This window comes from Plutella xylostella, chromosome 17 (genome assembly GCF_932276165.1).
Source record: "Plutella xylostella chromosome 17, ilPluXylo3.1, whole genome shotgun sequence".
Classification (NCBI taxonomy): Eukaryota; Metazoa; Arthropoda; class Insecta; order Lepidoptera; family Plutellidae; genus Plutella; species Plutella xylostella.
In genome coordinates, this window is record NC_063997.1 from 10,968,396 (window position 1) to 10,992,899 (window position 24,504).

At 41.1% G+C, this 24,504-nt stretch overlaps 1 protein-coding gene across 1 annotated transcript in view; it reads left to right on the plus strand.

Annotated features, from left to right (window-relative positions):
* LOC125488494 (guanylate cyclase 32E-like) overlaps positions 1–24,504 on the plus strand; it is a 32,840-nt gene that overhangs the window by 4,180 nt on the left and 4,156 nt on the right. The window contains exons 3-8 of the mRNA XM_048626929.1: positions 837–948; positions 3,431–3,628; positions 4,351–4,468; positions 5,569–5,715; positions 9,165–9,255; positions 24,169–24,253. Of these exons, the coding sequence (XP_048482886.1) occupies positions 837–948; positions 3,431–3,628; positions 4,351–4,468; positions 5,569–5,715; positions 9,165–9,255; positions 24,169–24,253 (751 nt within the window). The remainder of the gene's footprint in view (positions 1–836; positions 949–3,430; positions 3,629–4,350; positions 4,469–5,568; positions 5,716–9,164; positions 9,256–24,168; positions 24,254–24,504) is intronic.

Below are 24,504 nucleotides of genomic sequence, written 5' to 3' on the forward strand. Positions count from 1 at the left end.
ATTTTACGCGTTGTCGAATCACAAACACTAGGCCTTATAAAGATATAAAGTGGTCCGCTACCACTAGCGGTGAAACATAGTAGCTGAGACACATAAGCTGAAGTGAAGTCGGGCAACATGTCTCGCGTGTGTGTCGTAGTGTACACGCGGCTTAAAAACTAATAAGTATCGGGTGACGTGTCAAAGAGAGTTAATTAGAACTGTGTGCCAACTTCTAACGGGTAGTCTTGGGGAGTTCCAGAATAAAGCGTAGGATGCTGACTTGATGACAACAAATTAGGGCGTGGGAAGTATTTGTCACAGTCGTAAGGTGCAGCGGTTAGGGACACTGATTCCTGTGTTGAAGGTCTCGGGTTTGAAAACCGGCCGAGAAAATATTTGTTCTTCTGTAGCTTGAAGAAGAATAAACTACACCTACCTATATAGAGTTGTGTGTAATAAGTACCAGTTTAGCTCAATACCACTAGAGTTTGAAAGTTATTGTTTAAATAAGAAAAATACAAAAGAAACAAACTAAGCTCAACTGTTATGATTAAAGTTAAAAACTCAATAAAAAGTCAGTGCCTGGCTGCCTGCTCGTTCAATGAAAGTTACAAATATTTCAGAATTATAGAAAGTCATTAAAAATTGTCTAGACTAGATATTTCTAGATTTGACTGTTGTTTGCCAACTAAGATTTGAGTCAGAATTATGCATGTTTTAAAACGGTTTTTCGCGGTGCCAAAAAAGGCAATAGCGTTTAGCGACCGGCTAAACGAAGACTGCACAAAACTCTACCTCTCCGCTCTCACAATCTCTACTCATAATTTTGGTTAATACCCCATCTTCACCTACAGGGTGATGACTCAGATGCGCGACCTGGGCGTGGTGGCGTTCTTCGGGCCGGACGCGACCTGCCACACGGAGGCCAAGCTGGCCGCCGCCTGGAACCTGCCGCTCATCTCGCACGTGAGTATATACACCCACAGTATATATGTTTCAAGACGAAGTTTGGCTTTGCAAGTCACTTCAGAGCCCACAAACATTCCGGATTGAACATACAGGAGTCGCCGCCGGATACGGTGTGGAGGACATGATGATGACGATGATGATATACATTTACACCCTGTGATCTCGACAGCACCGTGTTCGGTCATCGTAACTGCGAGCTTCTCTTGTTGGCTATTCGTACACCCTGTATGTACGTGGGAAGTTGAACCTATTGATACACCAACGAAGAAACTTGATTTAGTTCATTTATACTTGCAAAGGCAAACTACTAAATTAATAGTTAATGTACAATAAAATGGACTTACGTGGAATTTTACCAAACGTTAAACGTATTTAGTCGTCTATCAATTAAAAAAAAAATGTTTTTAAATAAAATTTTAAATTCGTATAGCGTATGGTAAAAGTGACCTTTACAGTCGCAATCATAAAAAAAAAAAAAACACGCACTCACGCCTTGTACTAATGTACTCCCTTGCGGGGTAGGCAGAGGTGCATTGCTGCACCCACTTTTCGCCAGAGTGTTATGTAAGTCCCAATGTAATAGGGGGCGGGCCTATTGCCATTTTACGGGCACACCCAAGACCTGAGAACAAATATCTGTGTTTAAACAAATATCTGCCCCAGCCGGGACTCGCACCCGGGACCATCGGCTCAGTAGTCAGGGTCACTAACCACTACGCCATTCGGTCGTCGCAATCATAGTAAATGACTAAATGAATAGTGTAAAATCAAGTGGACTTTTCCACAAAACATTTTAAGTATTGATTCAGCTTCCGCAAACGTAGGAGGATATCGGTAATTTACTACGTCAGACTTTAGAAATAAAGTTGCAAGAAAGACAGAAAAAGGTAATAACAAATCTTGTAAATATAAAACAAGTGACGAAAGTTAGGGATTTGTCGGAAAAGCTTTCATTCCAAAATACAGATAATGGATCTATTTTATTTTGTTGCTGCTCAGAAATGGATTTTCCCTCACACTAAGCCAGACTAGACGGTGTAGGCGCGTGGGACGAAACGTTCGTTGGACTACCTAAGGGTGGCCGCACACTACCGACTTTTTGACTCAAGTATATTGACGTATATTTTCAGATTTACAATTTCCTAACAACTTTTTGTAGCACGTGTGCGTTTAACTATTGCAATCAGTAATCAATACGTTCTATTTTCCTCCTACAAATCGATTATCATTTTCGTTCGTGTGCGGGCATCCTAAATTTAAGCGCCCACCACACGATATTTACATGGCGGGTAAACTATTCCTATATTTTCACATCAGTTTCACCTACAAAATAAATTAACCCTTCTCCACTGTCTAGTTCGGAGAACTGTAGGAAAAATTTGCTGCGTTTCTACGAAGAATTAAATGTTCACCTGTATACAGCTGCTGACAGGGTGTTTCGCGGGAAAACTTTTCACTTGAGTTACGAAGAGCAATTTTCAGTACAAACTTCAGAGAAAATCAGAAAGTAGAGTAAATGAACATTGGCTTTACTGTATTTTACACGGGCTTTCGATCAATGTGTTACCCTTAAGTATGTTTATCGGTGTCAGCCTTTACGGGTTAAAAAAACATAATATATGTTTTTTTTATTGGTTGGAAAAGATTATGATGAAACTAATTATACTAATGCATGGAAATAGAAATAAAGGCGGAAGGAATCTCGCTTACTAAAAAACTGACTATGGCGCGCGGCGGCAAACTGACTTACTTTGAGTGTGAATGTGTGTGTGTCGGCCTCGTCGTAACAATAAAAGTGACTAAGTAAGGTTGCCTCAGTTTTTAGTTAGCGATATTTCTTCCGCCTTTTTTTCAAAAGCGGGAGACCCTCGGTGTCATAAAAACAAATATTTTCTACGGATTAAAAAACACACTCTGTGGTCGTAAAAATGAAGTCACGTGAAAAGCAAAGTTTATATAAAGCAGCCAAACCTTCTATAGTTCACGAATTTAATAAATTAGTTTAACATAAGTTGTAAATGCCCCCTCCGTCAATAATAATTATGTAGATGCAAAGGCTCCCTATACAAATCTATTTATGCCTTCATTAATAAGTACTCCTTGAAGCAGTATAATGTATTTAAATATTATGTACTTAAATATTCCCAAAATAGAAACAGATTCCCAGAAACATTCCGTCAACAATTTTATTTGGAGAGTAAACGAGTTATAAATAAAACAATACTCGATTCACTTTAAAAAGTTTTCCTATGAAGGACTCGTCCTATTAAATCACAACAACGTTATTATTTAAAACCACAGAAACTAAAACAGTAATACAATAGGTATGACAAAATGCAATTTCTTTTTTCAAACAAATGTTAGAGCGTAATTATTTTTTCCTTGCAACAAATCAGCCAGTTACAACCGGCGTACCTCAGAATAAGCAATTCCCTTACACACCAACTTTTTTCTTCTACATTTCCCTCTTTCCGGCCAGCGCTGCGCGGGCGCGCGAGGGTCATCACACAACGGCGCCGGACTCGGGGCTACGTTCGCCCGCACCCTGCCCCCTGCCTTCAAGGTCAGCAAGTCGGTGGTGGCCCTGCTGCGGGCGTTCAACTGGGACAAGTTCGCGATCGTGGCCGGTGACGTCACCGCCACGTCACAGAGCGCGCAGCAAATGGACGCTATTACCGTGAGTTATAAGGGTTTTTGGTGCTTTTACGATGTTATTAATTTTCAGTAATATTTTTTTGAATATAATGGAATTATTGGTGATTTTTCGCCGTCAGGTCAGTGTACCCGACATACTGAACTTTCTTTAAGGGACCAATGCTGAAAGTAACAAATAATTCATTCCGACGCCAGTATTCCCCGAGGCCCAAGAGTCTATCTGCTATTTTTCAACTATGTTCAATCTTTTCTCTTCCTTCGCACTTAAATATTATATTGAAGACCTTTCGTAGCATTCGTAGCATTACGAGTTTTACGTTGAGTTGCAGAAAAGAACTTTAAGCTAATGTCGACCTGAAATATTGCTGAGGACAGAAAGTGACTGCCATATATTTAAGCCGAGCGTCCACTGCGAGCTAACCTAAGTTAGTTCACATAGTTGAGACAGTTTTTCATACATGTGGTGCGTCCACCGCGAACTATACACAATGTTGGATAAACTGAACCAACTATGTGAGCTAACTTAGTTTAGCTCACAGTGGACGCTCGGCTTCAATGTCCACATTAGCTTAAAGCTACTTTCTACAACTTTTATTAGGATCAAACCTGTTTACGGTAGGCAAGTCATTTTCAACATTGTTGTTGACTGTACGTATACCTGCTAGCACTACAAGTCTTAGGATCAAACTGTTTACACCCGGTGTTGATAATTTTTGCTGACTGTACTTACCTAAACCTGTGCAGGAGCTGGCGGAGAGCTACGGCATGACGGTGACGGAGGCGCATCGCTTCCCCGACTACATCCCCCTGTATAAGGCGCACATGGAGCGCATCATCGACGACACCTACCAGAACACACGAGGTATCTCAATACACGAGACCAGAAGGGTTAGCACGGGGCGCAATTAGACGTGACAAAATTTTTGCATCACGCTCACTCACATCGCACTGCCTGAAGAGCGAGCGCGACGCAAAACTTTTGTCACGTCTTAATTGCTCCCCGTGCTAGCCCTTCAGCTGCCGCTACACGGGGCTATTATCGCTGTTGATAAATATCACTACAAAATAAGGTGCTGTGATTGGTGGATTGCGCATTAAACGAGTTTATCGACGTCGAGAACGAAGCCGTGTAGCGGCAGCGGCTGTAATCTGGCTGTTTTAGCTACAGTGGAATCATAAGAGCCGAATCGAATCATAAGAGAGGATCTTAGAATGGTATCTGAAATTGCATTTTTAAAAATCCTAAAAGCATATGTTCGTAGGATTATTTCCAGAATAATGTAGTTAATTGAACTCATTAAATATGTTGCCTCGTAGTAGTTTGTTCTAAAGTTTCTTTCTCTGGAACACGATTCCCACAAAACCCCAGTGTCGATATTGAAATAATTCATTTTATGAAATTTTACACATATCCATGCGAGGATATTAGGTACGACTATATATGGAATTATCTGTTAAATCATTCATACAATTACCTACGTTACTACGGACAAAATTAGATAACTAGGCACATACGATCATCTAATTGGCATTGGCACTAATTAGATCCCATTTAGGTAAATCCATTAACTAAAAGTGCAAATACATTTTAATTAAATTCCGTTTTCATACCGTAGGCACAAATTTTATTATGTCATAAGGCTTAGGTCATGTAATGTTACCCCTCGTTCCCACTATGTCGTCCGTCGTGCCCATTTTTTATCGGATGTGGATCTTATATTTTATGTTAATCGATGTTAGACAAGTGTGATGTGAACAGCTTCATATTAAATGTTCTTCCACTGCGACACACGATAAATAACCGTCCCGACAGACGACATAGTGGATTTCACGGCACGAAGTTAATTATTTTATTTTACAGCTTTTGACATCAGAAAAATATAAATGTAGTTAAGTAAAGACGTACCGCACAAAGTGGAGACTACTATAATTTTTCATCCATTCCCATCTCTTATCCACCAGTGTACGTGTTCCTGGGCGAGCATGTGGCCCTGGTGGACTTCGTGAAGATCCTGGAGCGGCGCGGGCTGCTGGCCGGCGGCGAGTACGCGGTGGTGGCCGTCGATGACGTCATCTACGACCCCAACAACACCGCCATCACGCAGGACGGTAAGCTCTTTACTGTTCATACTGCCTTGGTACATTTTGAGATGGTTGCAGTTTGTCGGAATTCATGTTTACTTGTTGGTTTACCTCTATGCAGGACGGTAAGCTTATTACTCTTCCTGCTACTGTGGTACATTTTGGGATGGCTAAAGTAAGTCGGAATTCATGTTTAAGTACATGTTTCTTTACCTATTTCCGTTTTCCTGGTGAGTTTGCATTGGATGCCGTATGTAATTTAAATATGATGCAACCAATACACAATATTTAAAAAAAAAAAAAACGCATACGGGATCGTATCGTTTTTGCTAATACTTTAAGAAATAATTATGGTACACCCTTTGCAATTTATGGAAAAAAGGGGTGAACTTTATAAGTATGTAACGTTTCATACGAACAGCCGATTGACCCCTGAACAGATAACTTACAGAATATTTCAGCCAACTAATGTTTCGCTCACAAACTACGAACTCATTTGCTAGCGAAGCATTATGTGGGCCATTAATCAATCCATGGGTGATTTGACTGGTGATGGACCGTTTCAGACTTGGATTAAATAAAATTAAATGAACTAAAATGTAATTATCCAATTGTATTTAGTTAGGTAAGTACTAACAAACGTAAACGTAAACGTGCTTCTAAAAAGTTTTTTTTTCATCTTAATTCCCCACGCACCTACATGACATGGCACTTAAAACTTGAACAGTGATCGATTGAGTTTGAAAGGAGTTTAATTGAGTTTAATTTACTCAGTTCCATGAGCAATGTCTTCGCCGCTGTAATCTATAGTTAAATAGGGAAAACGTGCAAGAGAAGAGATCTAATCGATTCTCCGTTCGCCGCACTACAATAATATTAAATTGAAAACAGAGGACAGATTTAAAGCTGTTTGAATATTGTAAATAAATTACAGATTTTTTGAAACCGCTGACTGACTTCTTACTAAATGATATACTGTATAAATAATATATCCATTTAATTTGACTCTATAGAAGTAACATAGTACCTACTATGATATTTTTTATGTTTCTAAGAGACAACAGTGATAAGGCTCCACTGTATTGCAAAAATTAAACTAGCGGCCAGATCAAACAAATACTAGGAAAGAGACCTACCTTACAGAGCAAAGAGGAAAGCGAAGTAGATTGCGCTACACCGTACGTAGCAAGCTCGTAGCATTCTCGCGTAGCACTTTCGTAGCATAAAATTTTATCGTAGCACTTTCGTAGCTTTGATTCAAAATGTTATTAGTACATTAAATATAGGTACATCATTATAAATAATTTGTTTGTTTGGCTGAATTAAATAAAAAACATCAGGTTTAGTTTTTACTTGCTACAATTTTTTTACTTGTACCTACTTACATTCCAATAATAAAATAAAATATCAAATCTAAAAGAAAGCTCGGATTTATTCAAAATAAGCTTTCATAATTCAAGGCCAGGTTCATCCATTATCTACAGAATCTCTTGTAACCACAAATAATCCCACTAAAATTCAAAACAGAGAGAAGTGGCACGTTCCGATAAATACAGGCTTTATAGAATTGTGTAATAATTATTACAAAATATTAGAACACAGGAAGTCAAGTAAAATTTCAAGGTTAGCCATAAATTAAAATACAAATAGACAAAATTTGCGTGGGCTTTGCTTTGATATTGACTTATAGAATAGAATAGAATAAATCTTTATTCAAAGAAAACAACTTATGATATTACATACATCCCACAAAACCAAATGTTAATATGGTTTGACTGTGGGTAAGGAGTCGCACTACATAACAAATTTATCATAGCTTAGTAGCACATATGCACATTTATATATACCTAGCTTACATTATAGTTAAACAGGAACATTTAGTTTTAGAGTTTTAGATTTAAGATGTTGATGACATATACATACTGGTATAAAGTTAATTTTGATACATTATAGGCAATTAGGTACTTTGGATAGTGTTTAAGAGGTAAGTTTTATACATGACTGAAAAATATAAATGGTTCTTAAAATGTAATTAATTTGCAAGTAATTTAGTAAAACGGTACCTACTTAAGTACCATGTTTAAATAGCAATCATTACTCTGCGGCGGCTCGGTGGTCAAATTAAGAGCAAATCAAAGACGTAGATATATTTCCTTATAATTATAACATTATTGTTTTGAGATAGACGGACGATTTAGTCAAGTCCGTGGGGAAGCGCTGGATGCAGGCCGCCTCCGATCGGACGAGGTGGAAAACATTATGGGAGGCCTGTGTTCAGCAATGGACATCCCATGGCTGATTTATATCATTGTTGCGTCACTACGCACTACGCACTGTTGGATGTATCTCTAGGATTTATCCTCACAAATCCGTGGTACTGCACTGCAACAGATTATACCGTAAAGTAATATTAAGGATTGATCTGCCGGCAGTCAGAATATAAAATACATTCTGTATTTGCCATTGAAATGTAAATACCACTTAAGTGTACGTATGTAAATGTAAATTGAAAAATTAAAACACATTTTATTTACGAACAAAAACCAACACAAAAGAGAATAAAATATACGGATTTCGGCTTTTCCGAGCAAATGGGTTCCAGCAAACATAAATAACGTAACATTTAAGAGGAATTCAATTTTACAATAAAACTTTGTCACCTATACCTGCGGAACTCCCACGCTAGGATTAGCTCAGCATAGTAACAAATATAGACACAGTGACAGCTAAATAACAAAACGCACAGCCCTGCAAAATCCACTGCAGCTACCGTACCACTGACATATTAGACAATTCTCTGTCAGATCCATACAAGTTACGTCAGATTTGTCAAGCGAGCGAAGATGCTTTAAATAGGACTAATATTCGGTGGTGGTAACCCTACAGGACTGCCCCAAGTCTGCAGGGTAATTGTCATAATCTCTACGTTTGGCAAGCGGGTTGGTCATATCATACAATAAAGTACAAATATTTTTCTTGAAACTAATCGAAACTGGGACCCTCGGCACAGCATTCACTAACAACACACCACCACCATCAGGTCCTCGTATGTACATAATGCGAAAATTGACATCAAAATGAATGAGAAACGCTGAGTTGCAGAAAGAAACTTTAAGCTTTGTTGAACTTAAAAATATTGTGTGCTTTTAGAGTAAAGACATATAATTCCTACCTTTCTGCATTAGTGCCAATTTCTCCATTCTCGGTTAGAGCATAACCAGGGAGTAGTGGTTAACTTTTGACACATTTGTCATGAATTTTATATGGAGATGACGTTTAATTTATAAATCAATCCCTGTCGGTTAGATAACCGACAATGGAGAAATTGGCACTTAGTGCAACATATTCAGATTCCGCGTCTAATGAAACTGTCACTAAGCATTTAAAAAATTACTAAAATAGTGTCGGTTTTGGAATAAGCGTGCGATACAACAAACAAGATGAACACGTCTACAAACACCGCTGTCCTCCCACAGAGTACTTGTGGCGCAACAGCAGCGAGCACGTGCAGGCGTTCAGGGCGGTGCTGAAGCTCACCCCCTCCTTCCCCACCAACCCGCATTACAAGTAAGTACATATACAGGAAGTTAAAACAAGGTGTGGTAAGCCGAAATTGGGTAACTCTGCTGGACAACTTTTGTTATACAACTTTTTAACATTTACAAAATAAAAGCATCGGCTTAATATGCTTTTTGCCACACCTTTGTATGTAAACATATCAACACGTATGTATCTACTAGTGATATGGAGGAGATTAAAATTGCTGTCTAACTTTACACCAGTGTTATGGAAAACAATGAAATTGACTCAGTTTGTTAGGTACTCTATCATATGTTGAGAAAATTACTCTCTCAAACTCCACCCTGAGTATAAACACTCTTATTATATGAACGTGGATAGTAAACAGTGAAGTTAAATTCAGTGAGTTACTGATCGAGGCCACTAACTACAATTCAATTCAATTCAATAATTTATTGGTGGTAACGCCGCTAAGCCGGAGTCCCTTCGATAGAAAAAAAATAAAAGAAACTACAGCAAGGTGTCTCACCGAGGGAAAGGGTTGATGAAGTGTCGTGCACCTACCTGGTCGCTGGAGGCAGTTCAGGAGACCAGGAAAAGGCGGCCGGCTTCCAGACCCTCGCCTGGCGCCACGTGCTCGATCGATCAGAGATCAGAGCAATCCAAAGCACTGCAGCACTCAACACACACACTGATATTCTTCGGTTAGCGGTTCACCACGAATAAAGAAGAAGCGGAAGACTTTAGCAACTAGCCAATCGTCTATTTTAAAAAATAAGTTCAATCGCGAATAACTTAGCGCGACGGCGGCCATGAATTCGTTTTCGGAACTGATTGTCTGTGGGTGGCGCAGACAGTGTTGCCACACGTAGCGTTGCGGTGCACGACATAAGCGGAAATAGGGAAAAGGATTTTAGGATCGAAACCTTGCGAAAATTATGAAAGTAAATATATTAAAAGATAGGTGGCGACACCATTTCCTCCCCCCTTAAAGGGTCACCTTTAAAAACATTCATAAGTGAAACGAGACAAAATTATAGCCTAGCTAATGCGGTAACTAAAACTAATTATAAACTACAGCGGTAGATACTAATGTATTGTTCATTGTGACGGGAGCGGACATAAACGTACAACCGGGCGAGCGTATGTGCCCCTAGCAGTCCTTACAGTAACTACCCGCGTTACTCCATCCCTTGAAGGATGAACTTTGTCGACAATCGCCAATGGCCACGAAAGCGGAGGCGCGTTATCATCTATGATAACTACAACTGTTCCAGGTATAATAGCAGAGGATGGAACATTCCATTTCTGTCGAGTCTGCAAGCCATGTAAGTATTCCACTCTCCATCTCCTCCAAAAGGATTGTACGAGTTTATCGAGCAACGAGTGCCTATGAAGTAGGCTAAGGTTGTCGTCATGCACTTCAGCCGCGGGCAACGAAAGTAAAGGCGCGGTGTGAAGAAAATGGCTGGGCGTCAGCGCGGCGGGTTCAGCGGGGTCCGCACTGAGCACAGTAAGAGGCCGCGAATTGAGTACACTCTCGATTTGAGCGAGTACAGTAACCAGCTCTTCATATGAAAGCAGCTGTTGACCAATCACTTTAAATAGGTGATTCTTTACCACCTTCACCATGCTCTCCCAGCACCCCCCGAAATGTGGACTGGCTGGGCAGTTAAATTTCCATTCAATTCGGTTTTCTGTGAGCTCCTGCTTGAGACTGCAACTGAATTCGTCGCTGTTTAGAAATTTGTAAAGGTCGCGTAAGTAAGAATTAGCGCCGACAAAATTAGTTCCCCTATCAGAATGCATGACCTTTACCGGGCCTCGGCGGGATAAGAAACGCTTTAAAGCGGCCAAAAAACTGGCGCTGCTCAGGTCAGTCGCTACCTCAATATGTAGTGCGCGAGTGGTAAGACATGTGAAGACGCAAATATAGGCCTTCATAGCCTTAGCTCCACGGCGACGAACAGGAGTGTAAGCGATAGGCCCTGCGTAGTCACAACCTGTGTGGGTGAATGGCTTCGTAACTTGCTTCGTGCGACAGTCGGGCAAGTCAGCCATCAGCGGATAAGTCGGACGCGGGCGCGCACGAAAGCAAACATTGCATTGGTGCACTATCCTCCGCACTACGCGCCGAGCAGATAGAATCCAGTACTTCTGGCGAAGTAATGACAGGAGCAACTCTGGCCCTGCGTGCAAATATTTTTTGTGATAATATTGTATTATCAGGTTAACCGCGTGATCATCACGAGGCAGAAGTATCGGGTGTTGATTATCGAAATCTAAATCGGAATTGGAGAGTCGGCCGCCAACTCGGATTAGGTCGTTGTGTAAAAACGGTCTTAATTTATTAAGCACCGGGGAAACAGGCAAGTCATTTTTAATATTTAATAACTCATCTTTAAAATGTTTGTTTTGGAGTATTTGCAGCAATTTTGTTTCTGCGTACTCCAAGTCAGTAGCGGTAATACACGTAGGTTCGCGGCGTGGTAATAGTTTTAAAACCCTACATATATAAACGATTATTCGCAGGAGTTTGGTCCATGACGAGGAACGAGAAGCAGCGGGGTAAATACTACACTCGTCAGCAGGTGTCAAAACAGCGTGAACTAGGTTCCTTTGCTCGGGAACGACGTCTAAAGTGGAATCGTTAACTTCATCAAAGGAAGGCCACTGTGAAGCATTCGATGTTAGCCAGGACGGCCCGTTAAACCACAGCGGATGGGTTTTCAGTTTGGAGGGGTCGACGCCGCGCGACAGGCAGTCGGCCGGGTTGTCTGTCCCCGCGACGTGATGAAAGTTTTCAGCGGATACATTTTCATTTATTTTAATAACACGGTTGGCAACAAATGTTTGCCAACGGTGGGGCGGATTTTTTATCCAATAAAGTGCGACCTTGGAATCTGTGTAGGCGCGGACCTTAATTGGAATGCGGGAATTATACGTTTCAAGTACTGAGCGTAATAATTTCGACAGTAAAAGAACTGCGCAAAGCTCCATACGAGCAATCGTATGGGGCGGGGTGGGTGCTATCTTGGACTTCGCGCAGAGAAGGCGGACCACATTACCCGACGGAGAAGCGACGTGCACGTACACAACGCCGCCTTGCGCCTGCTCACTAGCATCTGCGAACCCTACCAAGGTCACCTCGCAACCAGTCGCGACGCTGAGACAACGAGGGATTTTTATCTCATTAAGCGCCGGCAGTTCGCGACAAAATTGTCGCCAAAGCCTTACTACCTGGTCGGGCGGGACTTCGTCCCAATCCACCTTCAGCTGCCATAGTTTCTTAATTAATAACTTAGCTACCAATACAGTTGGCGCGACGAAACCCATTCTGTCCCAAAGTCGGGCGATCGTTGACATTATGGTGCGTTTGGTACACACCATGAGTCCAAATCAGGAGGGTCGATTTTAAAATAAAAGTCGTCATTATCAGTAGACCAACCGAGTCCTAATATTTTATGCTCTGTAGCCTTGTCGAATTCAACCTCAGTAGGTATCTTGTGCGAAGCGGGCAACTCATTGAGTGCGTATTGTGAATTACTGTTCCATTTAACAAGATCCCACTGGGCACCCTTGAACATTTGAATCAGCTGTTTTGCTGCGTCCACCGCCTCCTGTTCTGTATCAACAGAAAAGGCGATATCGTCCATATACAGGCAGGACGGGACGATCTCCGCCGCGCGGGGATACTCGGCGCCGTCATCGTCGACGAGCTGCTGCACAGTGCGGAGCGCGTGGAAGGGACTTGACTTTAAACCGAAACATACTCTATTAAATTGATATAGAACCAGAGGATCGTTTGGATTAAAACGATATAAAATTCTCTGATAGCGTCTATCAGATTCGCGAAGCATAATCTGCAGAAACATCTGTTTGCAATCAGCGGTCATCGCTACAGCGTGTAGGCGAAAATTTAAAATAATTTTAAACAAGTCCCCTTGTAAATTTGGCCCACTGTGCAGCACCTCGTTTAGCGAGACACCGGATGAAGTCTTGCAACTTGCATCTAACACGGGGCGCAGCTTCGTGGTGGACTTGTCCTCGCGGAGGACACCATGGTGCGGGATTATATAGCTCGGGTACAAATCGTCTGATGACGCCTGCGGGGGAACGGTCAGTGGCTCCACATAACCTTTGGAAATATAGTCCTTAATGACGTCATCGTAAGCGGCACGAAGCTCGGGAGAAGCCTCGAGCTTCTTCTCCAAACACAAAAAACGTTTGCGAGCAATGTTATAGGAGTCCCCAAGTAAAAACACGTCTTTATCAAACGGGAGAGCTACAGTGTAACGGCCGGTCACGGGGTCACGTTCCGTAGTCGAGCGGTAAAAATGTTCACATTCAACATCCGTGGGGTGCTGAACGGGCGAGCCGGGGACTTCTTCCAGTTCCCAGAAGCGGGTAATTAAATGATCCATAGGCTGCTGTGGCACTATGGCGCAGCATGACGTCACGCATGCTGGGCGGGCGGCGAGCGCAGGCACGACTCCCATGAGTACGTAGCCTAGCACTGTATGAATAGCGGGCGGCCCCGATGGTCCACTGGAGACCACGTCGTCGGGAAGAATCAAATGCGGAAACAGCGAAGCACCAATCAAAACATCGATTTTGTTGGGCGTAGCGAAATGGTCGTCTGCCAATGCTATTTTATTAAGATATGGCAGGGCGGTGGAGTCGACATAAGCGGTAGGTAAGTTGTCAGTAATCTTATCAACAACTAAAGAATTGATTTTGTATTTTATGTTACTATTAAAGCGCGAGAAAAACTGTAAGTCTACTGTCCCGTGGGATGCCCTCTCCGTTCCCCCGAAGCCCCTCACAGTAGTACGTTGAATGGTATTCTGCCGTAACCCCAAACGATCACAATATTCGCTGGTAATTAAGTGACTTTGCGATGCAGAATCCAGCAAAACCCTTACAAATTGTTTATTACCCTTACTATCGTACGTAGCTACCATAGCGGTAGCGAGCAAAACAGTAGTAGGCGTATTACATTGCGGCGTACTACTTTGAGCGGCAGCGGCATTAAGCACGCAAGGACGCGGAGCAGCAATGAACGTCGAACACAACGCGACGTCCGCTTGCGCGGGAACGGATGATTTCGCATCAGCTGGCTGTGACGTAAGCGATGCACCGCCGCCGCCGCCGCCACCAACCGAGTCAATGACCGCGGCGCGCGGTGGCACAGTGGTTAAGTTCTGTAAAGCGGGTGACGGATTCGACTCTCGATTAAAATGTAATAGCGAGTGGTGTTTTTGTTTACACACTCGGCATCCCGAAGCGGACTGACAGGAAGCAATCTTATGCTTCGTACTTAGGCAATTTATACAGCCATTTAAATTCTTCGCGGCTTGAAAACGCTCGTGAGGAGACATTTTATGGAATTCGGGACATTTGAACAAATGATGATGTACAATGTTTGTACATAAGCACTTGTGAGCGGAATTAGAGTCGACGGTACTAACGTACGCATTGTAGTGAGGCGGCGGGTTTTTGTTATTAGATCTAGGGCGAACAGCCGATCGTGATGCTGATGCAGCGCCACCACCGGCGGCCGCAGTGGTCGGTGCGCGCTGTAATATTTTAGTTTGATTATCCAAGAACTCAACGAGCTTATCAAAGGTTGGAATTTCAGACTGATTATTATTACTATTCTCAAAAGTACGCACGGTATCAGGATCTAATTTAGTTAAGGCAGTTTGCAAAAATATGAAGTCCTGTAAGTCTGTTAACTTTAGATTCTTTAGGGCGCGTACTGCGTTAACAAATCGGTCATTAAAGAAATCCAAATTACTCGCAGAAATCGACGACAGCGGTTTGAATTCCATTAATTGTTGTAAATAGGTAGCTGCTAGCGTGCGCTTATCTTCATACCTATTTACTAGGGTATCAAATAACGTTTTATAATTTTCAGCGGAGGGCGTAATGCCCGCACAAGCGGCCTGGGCCTTGCCTGTTAATTTACCTAGCAAATAATGAAGTTTCTCATGATCTGAGAGGGACTTATTGTCGTGAATAGTAGATTTAAAATTGGCATAAAATAGTGGCCATTGGCGAATGTCACCATTAAAGCTCTAGCACTAGCTTAAGTTCACTTTTTGGCTTTGAAATAAGCTAAAAAGGGCGGTTTTCTCCTAATAGGTGACCTAATAGGGGCGGGGAAATAGTAATCGCGGGTCGAAGGACCACATGGTAACGCCGCTAAGCCGGAGTCCCTTCGATAGAAAAAAAATAAAAGAAACTACAGCAAGGTGTCTCACCGAGGGAAAGGGTTGATGAAGTGTCGTGCACCTACCTGGTCGCTGGAGGCAGTTCAGGAGACCAGGAAAAGGCGGCCGGCTTCCAGACCCTCGCCTGGCGCCACGTGCTCGATCGATCAGAGATCAGAGCAATCCAAAGCACTGCAGCACTCAACATACACACTGATATTCTTCGGTTAGCGGTTCACCACGAATAAAGAAGAAGCGGAAGACTTTAGCAACTAGCCAATCGTCTATTTTGAAAATAAGTTCAATCGCGAATAACTTAGCGCGACGGCGGCCATGAATTCGTTTTCGGAACTGATTGTCTGTGGGTGGCGCAGACAGTGTTGCCACACGTAGCGTTGCGGTGCACGACATAAGCGGAAATAGGGAAAAGGATTTTAGGATCGAAACCTTGCGAAAATTATGAAAGTAAATATATTAAAAGATAGGTGGCGACACCAATTGGTAATAACTTAAATAATATTACAAGTCATTTACATAGGTATAGGTAATTGGTAATTATGCACTAGGTATAATTAAGTTACTTATACAATATAACATAGACTAGCTAAAGTAGGTAGTTATATAATTTTATTCATAAAGTAGAAGCACTGATAGTTAGGTATTTCTTTATACATATAAATAATTTAGTTATTAGGTAGTACATCAATAGTTTTTAGGTATTACTATTAAGTAACAACATTTAAGCATTATTTGCATATTTGCATTGTGTTTTAGTATGATAGTATCTTATTTGAAAGCTTTATACACACTGTTTTTCATCGTTATGAGAGTTACTGTTGGTAGTAAGTACCAATAGTGCATGGGTTGGCGAGGTAAGGTCAAAGAACTCATTTATAGTATAGCATGCCGAATTAAGCAACATATTTTTAAGTTTTTTTGTAAAGGTGGCCTCATTTGTTTCGTTTTTAATGTTCTCAGGGATTACGTTATATATTTTTGGTCCTATTATATGGATGAGTTTATTAGACTTAGTTAGCCTGCAGCCGGGACAGTACAGCTTATCTTCACGGCGAGGGCAGGTGTTTGGACGAACATCCTTGTTTGTTGGGAAAAGGCTAAGATTACGCCTTACGTATTTAGCTATATCTAATATGTATAGACACGGCAGCGTTAATATTTTGAGTTTTATGAATAGTTGCTTTGCTGGGGTGTCCCAAGGTACACCCGCCATTATGCGCAGTGCACGTTTCTGAGATCTGAAAGCACGTCCTGCATCAGTTGAGTTGGCCCAGATATCGACACCATAACTTAGTATTGAGTGGAAATATCCAAAGTAGGCTTTTTTCATGTTATCTTCAGACAATGTAGGTTTTAATCTGCTAAGAGCATAAGAGGCTGATGATAGTTTAGAACAAATATTGTCAATTTGCGGTATCCACGTCAGGCCGGAATCAAAGGTGAATCCTAGGTATTTGACTGTGTCGACTTGAGGGACTAATAAGTTGTTACGAACGATGTTCAGTTCATGGCCTCTGGTTTTTCTCATTTGGAAGTGAATTATGTTTGTTTTTTCAACGTTTAACGCCATTCCGTTGGCAGCGAACCAGTTAGATAGGTCGCTGATAGTTTTATTTAGTTTAGATTTAAGTTGTTCGTAACTTTCGGCGTTAACAATTACACAACCGTCGTCGGCAAAAAGAACATAATCTACGTTTTCAGACGCTGTAGTTAGGTCATTGATTAAGATTAGAAACAGGTTATTGCCCATTACCGATCCTTGGGGGACAGCGCAGGGGCCTATGGTTTCTAAGTTTGATTGTGCATTATTAACGCGTGTGCTCTGTTTACGCTCGTGTAAAAAAGATGCAATGGTTTCCAGAAAATAACCATTAACACCGTACAGTTTGAGTTTGTTTAGGATTAGTGAATGATCGACAAGTTCGAAGGCGCGGGATAAGTCGCAGAATATGGCGGCGACTTGTCGGCCGGCGTCCAGGTGACTCATTAAGGCCTACGCAGACCGGGACGGAATGGCAAGGGATTTTAATTTTTACTAATGGACATTCAACCGTACTGTTACAGAAATACGACATAAATTGCTATGCTTTAAAATGATGCCGTGGCATTGAAAGCGATTTAATCGAAAAGACACGCCACAGGCTCCCGTGGCGGGATGCCGCGGCATACTGCGGTAGGCAACGGCATGACACGGACTCCGGCGCTCGTCACAGGCCCCCGTGGGGGGATGCCGCGGCATACTGCGGTAGGCAACGGCATGACACGGACTCCAGCGCTCGTAGTAATATACTGCGGGGTGCGGCGGTGGGGGTAGAGAAGCGGGGAATGCACACCATTGACCACCCATTTGCGCCCGCGTCTTTGACGACTGTGTACCTACGTGTTTTTTTTCGGAGACCAGTTTTTTACGTTTTTTATTCCAACATGGAGGAAAAATTAATAACATTAGTTCAAGCCTATGATTATTTATATAATATGTCATCAAAACATTATATGAACACTCAAATGAAGAACAATGCGTGGAGAATAATTGGGACAGAAATGAATAAAACAGGTAAATATTTTTGCAATATAATTATATTTTAATACTTCACACGGTATTAATGTCTATTTACAATATCGTTTTGCCATGGAATCGAGCCCTCATCAGAGTTAAAGTAATCTTTAAACATCTCCCGTACTGTCGTACCATCTAATGCATTGTTCATATTATTATCGTTTTCTAAATTAATGCTTACACTTGCTATACTTTGACTTTCTGTGCTTGTACCACCTATGATGAAATTGTGTAAGCAAGTACATGCTAAAATGATATTATCAATATATTTTGGTTGAACCTGAATTCCTTTTTGACATAATTCGAAACGTTCTTGAAGTATACCAAATGCATTTTCGACGATACGCCTGGCTCTACTCAAACGATAATTGTATATTTTCATTGCTTCATTTGTCAATCGGTCGCTACTAAATGGTCTCATAATGTTTGTGGTTAACGGAAAAGCCTCGTCTGCTATAAAAACATAGGGCAACTCAAGATCTGTCCTCGGTAAACGTTTTTTGGGGGAATATTGAGGGCATTAGAAGTCAATTTTTTTCCAAATATTGAGTTTTGCATTATACCTCCATCACTATTTCGTCCATATGATCCTACATCTGCAATCACAAATTTATAATTTGCATCCACAACCGCTAGTAGCACGATACTAAAAAACTTTTTATAGTTCATGTAGATACTTCCACTATTGCGAGGTGCCCTTATCCTAAAATGTTTACCATCTATTGCACCGATGCAGTTCGGGAAATTCCATTTTTCATCAAATTCCATCGCGATTCGCGTCCATTTTTCCCTTGTTGGTTTTGGCATAACACTAGGCCTTAGGACATTCCAAATGACTTGGCAAGTTTCATGTACTATAGAGCGCACTGTACTAAACCCCATACGATAGCTGTAACCTAGAGACTTGAAGCTACTTCCCGTGATCAAAAATCTGAAAGATAATATAAAGAGGGGTAATAAGTGAGGCAGAGTGAAAGACAGGGTACAGTTAAACAAAGTCAATTAAATAATACGATATATTTATTTATATATAATTATGAATTCCTCACGATATTTTCCTTCACCGTAAAGCCAGTGGTAATTTTTTCTTAGAAAAAAAATTAGCTCAATATAATCCCATAAACATAGCTGGTGCTAACCTAGTCACCTAGTCACTATCTAAGGCCTTTTCCCATTACCTACTTATTCTGATTCTATACCATTTTACCTGCTTATGTTTTGTTTTAGGTGAAGAATGTCAGAAAATATGGAGTAATATACGTAATAATTTTAGGAAAGCTCTGAATAACAGAAAAACAAAGAGTGGTGACCCATACTATAAAGCGACGCCCTATCAAGTTTGAAAAAGAGCTGGAGTTTTTGAAAAAATTCATTCAGCACAGAAAACAAACCTCGAATTTGGACTCCTCTTCAGAGGATACGCAGACTTCTTTTGCAGAATCCGCTGTCGTTGATAGCGATGAACGTTCAGTTTCGCGAATGACCAATGATTCACAGCATTCCTCAATAATACCAGAACCTACAACAACTGCTGAAATACTAAATAAATATATTGAATCGAAAAAGGAGGTGGACGCCATTGATTCGTTCTTTCAAACAATGGCTGCCACAGTAAAAAAGCTACCAAAAAGAGAGCAGGTCCGAATAAAGAGACAAATATTTAATATGGTAACTGACGCCGAATTAAACTACATAGAGGGAACTCCAGCTCCAACATCTGAAGATGTCTCTACCAATTTGCAACATCAACGACCATGCCGTACCGCTTTTACTTCAAGATCTGGCTGTGGAACCGCGGCAGGCTTGGGCTATGAAGCTGTATCAGGATCTGGCTATGAAACCACCTCAAGATCTGGCTATGAAACCACCTCAAGATCTGGCTATGAAGCAGCTTCGGGGTCTGACTTTGGAACCGCCTCAGGCTCCGGTTATGAAGCAGCTTCGGGGTCTGGCTTTGGAACTGCCTCAGGCTCTGGTTATGAAGCAGCTTCGGGGTCTGGCTTTGGAACCGCCTCAGGTTCTGGCTATGAACCTGCTTCACGGTCTGGTTATGAAACCGCCTCGGGCCCTAGCTATGAAGCTGCTTCAGGGTCTGGCTACAAAACTGCAGTTTCTGAATACGAAACTAATCTAAACTAGTAGGTACTCTAAATTAAGTAAAAAGAAATAAAGATCCAGGAATTATCAGTGAGAAGATTTATCAGTGCAAAAACATAAAAATCGTTATTATGTGTCTACAATTCATGATTGTATTTGGCAAAAAAAAATGTTTTTTTAATTAAATAAAAGAAGAAAATATTAAACTTATACAATCATTTAACTGCCCACCTCAAACACAAGGATAATCTTTGATCGGCTTCAATGGGGTTGCGAAAATTGGTCCTCTGTTTTTCGATATATGGTCGACATATATTCAACAGTGCTTGAAATTTCTCATAATCCATTCTATGATAGTCATAAAATTTTTGCACGTCGTATTTTAAGTCATTAAATAAATTATTGAATTCACCCTTTGATTCCCTTTCTTTCCATAAATTATCAACCCAAAATCTTCTTCTATTCCTATTATTAGCCTGTGCACTTTCTTCTTTATCTGCAATAATCGATATCAACACTAAATCCCAATCTACCATTGTAAAACTGAGGCACACCAACACTCAATCAAACGCAACTGAAGACTGCAGGCAGCAGGAGTCGCTGAGGCGTGCTTTGTCATGCCGCGGCACCCCGGGGCATGCCGGAGCATGCCGTGGCAAAGTGCTGGAATGCCGCGGCACGCCGTGGCATGCCGTGGTAAAATGCTGGTATGCCGCGGTATCTAAGCAGCCGGTGTGCGCTGACTCACGGCAAAATCCCTTGCCATGACGTCCCGGTCTGCGTAGGCCCTTAGTTTGGTTAAGACATCGCGAGCCGCGTGCACAGTGGATCGCCCGGCTTGGTATGCATATTGCTGCTTGTTTAGGAGATTATTTGTGTTGAAGAATAACATGAGTTGTTGGCTGATTAGATTCTCAAATATCTTAGATATTATTGGGATTTGTGATATTGGTCTAAAGTTTTTAAGGATATGCATGTCGCCCTTCCCTTTATAGACAGGTTGAACCTTTATTATTTTCAGAGCTTCGGGGTAAATACCGCACTGTACACACTCGTTAAATAGATAACATAGTAGTGATATTAATACAGGGGGTAAATAGTCAAGTACCAGAGTAGACATGTCGTATATGTCTTTTGATTTTTTACGTTTGATGTTTTTGACTACTTTCAATATATCAAGTAAAGTAAAACATTTAAATGAAATTGTTGGTATTTGGTCTGGTAAGTAGGTATTTAAAAATGTGATTGCCTTATTTATTTCCGGCTTAGCAGAGTTATTATTTGCTTCTATGTAGAATCGGTTTAAGGCGGCGGCGGTGGCAGCCGCGGCGTCGCGCGCGCCTTCACTGTCTACAGTATCAACCGCGGTTTTGCTAACAAGTACGTTTAGTGCATTGTTGTTACCCGTGCGGCAGGTCTCGGATGAGATCACTTGCCATACTTTCTTACTCATGTTGCTGCCGTCATATTTTGTTATCGAGTTGTTTAGAAATTGTTTTCGGGAATTGTATAACTCGGAGTTATATTTAATTTCAAGATCAAGTAATTGAACGTTAGTTTGTATGTTACAATTCGGCTTTAATAATTCATGTTTTTTTGAAGATATTTGTTTACGTAGGGATCTGGCGCGGTCGCTCACCCATGCACTAGAGGAACTCTTTGACGGATAAATTCTAATTGGAAAATGTACATCATACATGTGTTTAGTTATATTAATTACAGAGTTGAGTTGTTCACCAGGACAAAGATATTTTTTCATCAATGAATCCCAGTCATACATGCATAAGGCATTTGTGAAAGCGTTTATCTTGCATTCTGAAAATAGACGCGTTTGGGACGTAGGGTTGTTTTTTTTACAGTTATTATATAAGTTTAAAATTAGTATTACACCTAAATGGTCAGAAATGTTCAAGTTTATACTTTCATTTAATAAAATATCAGACTTTAGTACGTTAGTGTAAGCGTGATCGATACATGTTTTAGAAGTTTCAGTGATTCTTGTTGGAAAGTTAATCACAGAGATAAAACCTGATGATTTTACAACATCAATTAAACACTTAGAATGAGTTGATTTTACTAGAAGATTAATGTTTATGTCACCCATAATTATGACTTTATAGTTTTGAATAGTGTTAAGTGAAAACAATTCGTTTAATTTAGAATAAAATAATGATAAGTCACCTTTAGGTTGGCGGTAGATGCATACCACTATCAGGTCCAAACCGACACATTCAGCCGCGCAGACTTCAAAATGCATTTCAACGGAGAGTTCAGCGACCTCCTTTCGCACGATTGTAAGCAGTGAAGGCCTGGAGTAGATGCATGCTCCCCCTCCTTCCCTGGACGGTCGGCAGTACTGGGCGCATAGCTTCAAGTTAAGTATGTTCACTTGACGTAGTTGGTAGGTTTCAAGCCAGTGTTCAGTTAGGCACAGGATATCAGCACCATCCTGCAATAAGGGCTGGAGTTGAAGTTCACATTCAAGTTTGAAGGTCTTTCTACCTCTCCTCTGGTTTCGTCGATTTCTTGAAGAAGCAACCGTGGAGATGTTTGTGAACATCAACTCCTTTGATGGTCGTATTTTGTGCCGAGCCCTGGATGGCAGCAATTGATGGCTTCCGTTTGCGTCGGCTGACCGTAGTCCATTTTTCGTTATCATTCGGTTTTTCATTTGGAACGTTGTCGAGGTTATTAGTAATGGCCGTTATTGGTGTTGAGGACGTCGTTGGTGGAGTGGCGATCGGTGTGTGTCGGCCGTCTTCGGACAAAGTCGTTTTACGCGAAGTGAGCGCCGGGCTAGTATTGGCTGTTCGGTTTCCAACACGGACAGCGGCTGCAGCGCTAATCGTGGGTGTAGCTTTTTTGCGTGTTGGGCGCGTTGTTTGCTGCGGCGGCGCTGTAGCCGCTGCTGATTGCGTGGTGCTCGATGTTTTGGAGGTACTTTGCAAAACAAGTTGGTTAATTGCGAGTGACTGGGTTTTTATTAGGGCATTTTGGTCACAAATTAATGTTTCCAATGCACTAACTTTAGTCGTAAGTGATGCTACGGTACCTACTAATCCTTGCACAACACTTTCGAGGGCTTTGTATGCCATTTTTCCACGGGTTTTGATTTAATAAATCGGAGCGTGATGTTCGCGTGTGGGTACGAGACACAGTGCTGTGGATTAGATTATGCTGTGCAGTGGATTATACAAGTATGTATAATCCAGTTATTGATACTTTCCACGTTCCCTACTGATGCAACCTTCAATTTAAAAAAACATAGTTCACAAACATCAGTTTCAACTAAAAATCACCGTTCATATTTCAGTATAACCCTGAAAACATCTATCGGACGCCAATTACAGGACAGCGCGCCACAGTAATATATTTGCTCCTGAAATACATTGAAGCTTTTTCCGTTTGATTGATTTTTCACCCTGAAAAATAGAATAAAGGTGGCGACTCGTCTCTCAGTGACTGATCACTACGTGTCCGCTTCCGGTGGCCATGTTGGATGTTCGTAACATTGACATTGAAAAACTGTTATGTACCTTGATGCACGATCTAATCTGATGTTACTGCGACGTGCTTGCATGTACCAGAAAGTTGAAGGTAGAAAAATGGAATAGGGAGTTAAGATGTCACGTCCGCTTATGTATTTAGAGAGCTGTAGATCTTAGACCTTGACCTGAGACTGGAAGCTGGTGTTTGCAGGTTGAGGAAGGTCAAAGAGTCGAGAATTTTATAAAAGCTTTGAGGACGCCTTTGTCCACGAGGTCAATTATTTATGCATAAATCAAAATATTTATAAAGTAATTAGTGTCAAAAAAAAGTATTCTCGGAAGTTTTCTGATCACTTGAAACCGAAGATTTATGAGCTGTCAGAAAACTTCCGACTGTCTTCTTCTCCGATTATTTAATTTAAATTGATAAAATGAATCCACGACAAATCCACACCACTTTTACATATAAACTTATCGGTAGGACGATAATATAGTCTGTTCTAATATTAGTGATTATTAATTATATATTTTTTTAAAATAGAATAATAATTGCAGTTTTAAATATTATATTCTTTGTCGCCTACAGGGAGCTCTGCAAGATGATCCGCGCGCTTTCCGCCACTCCACCGTTCTGCGTGCCCAACTACCACCGAATATTCCAGTTCGCCTCCGTAAGTTTATCTGCATCTATCATTAATTAATATTTTAACGTGTGACTAATATAGTGAAACACAAAAAACAATATAGTGGAACATAGTTCAACAGCCAATTGTCTCTAACAAGATATGGTATTATTAAAACATTTTAAATTTTAACGAATCGCGATTTTGGCTGTGTTTGGTCTTGTATCTAGTGAGTGTATAATTTCCCCACCAAAATTAGTAACACAAATTTTAGCTAATTAACCCTCGAAACTGTATCG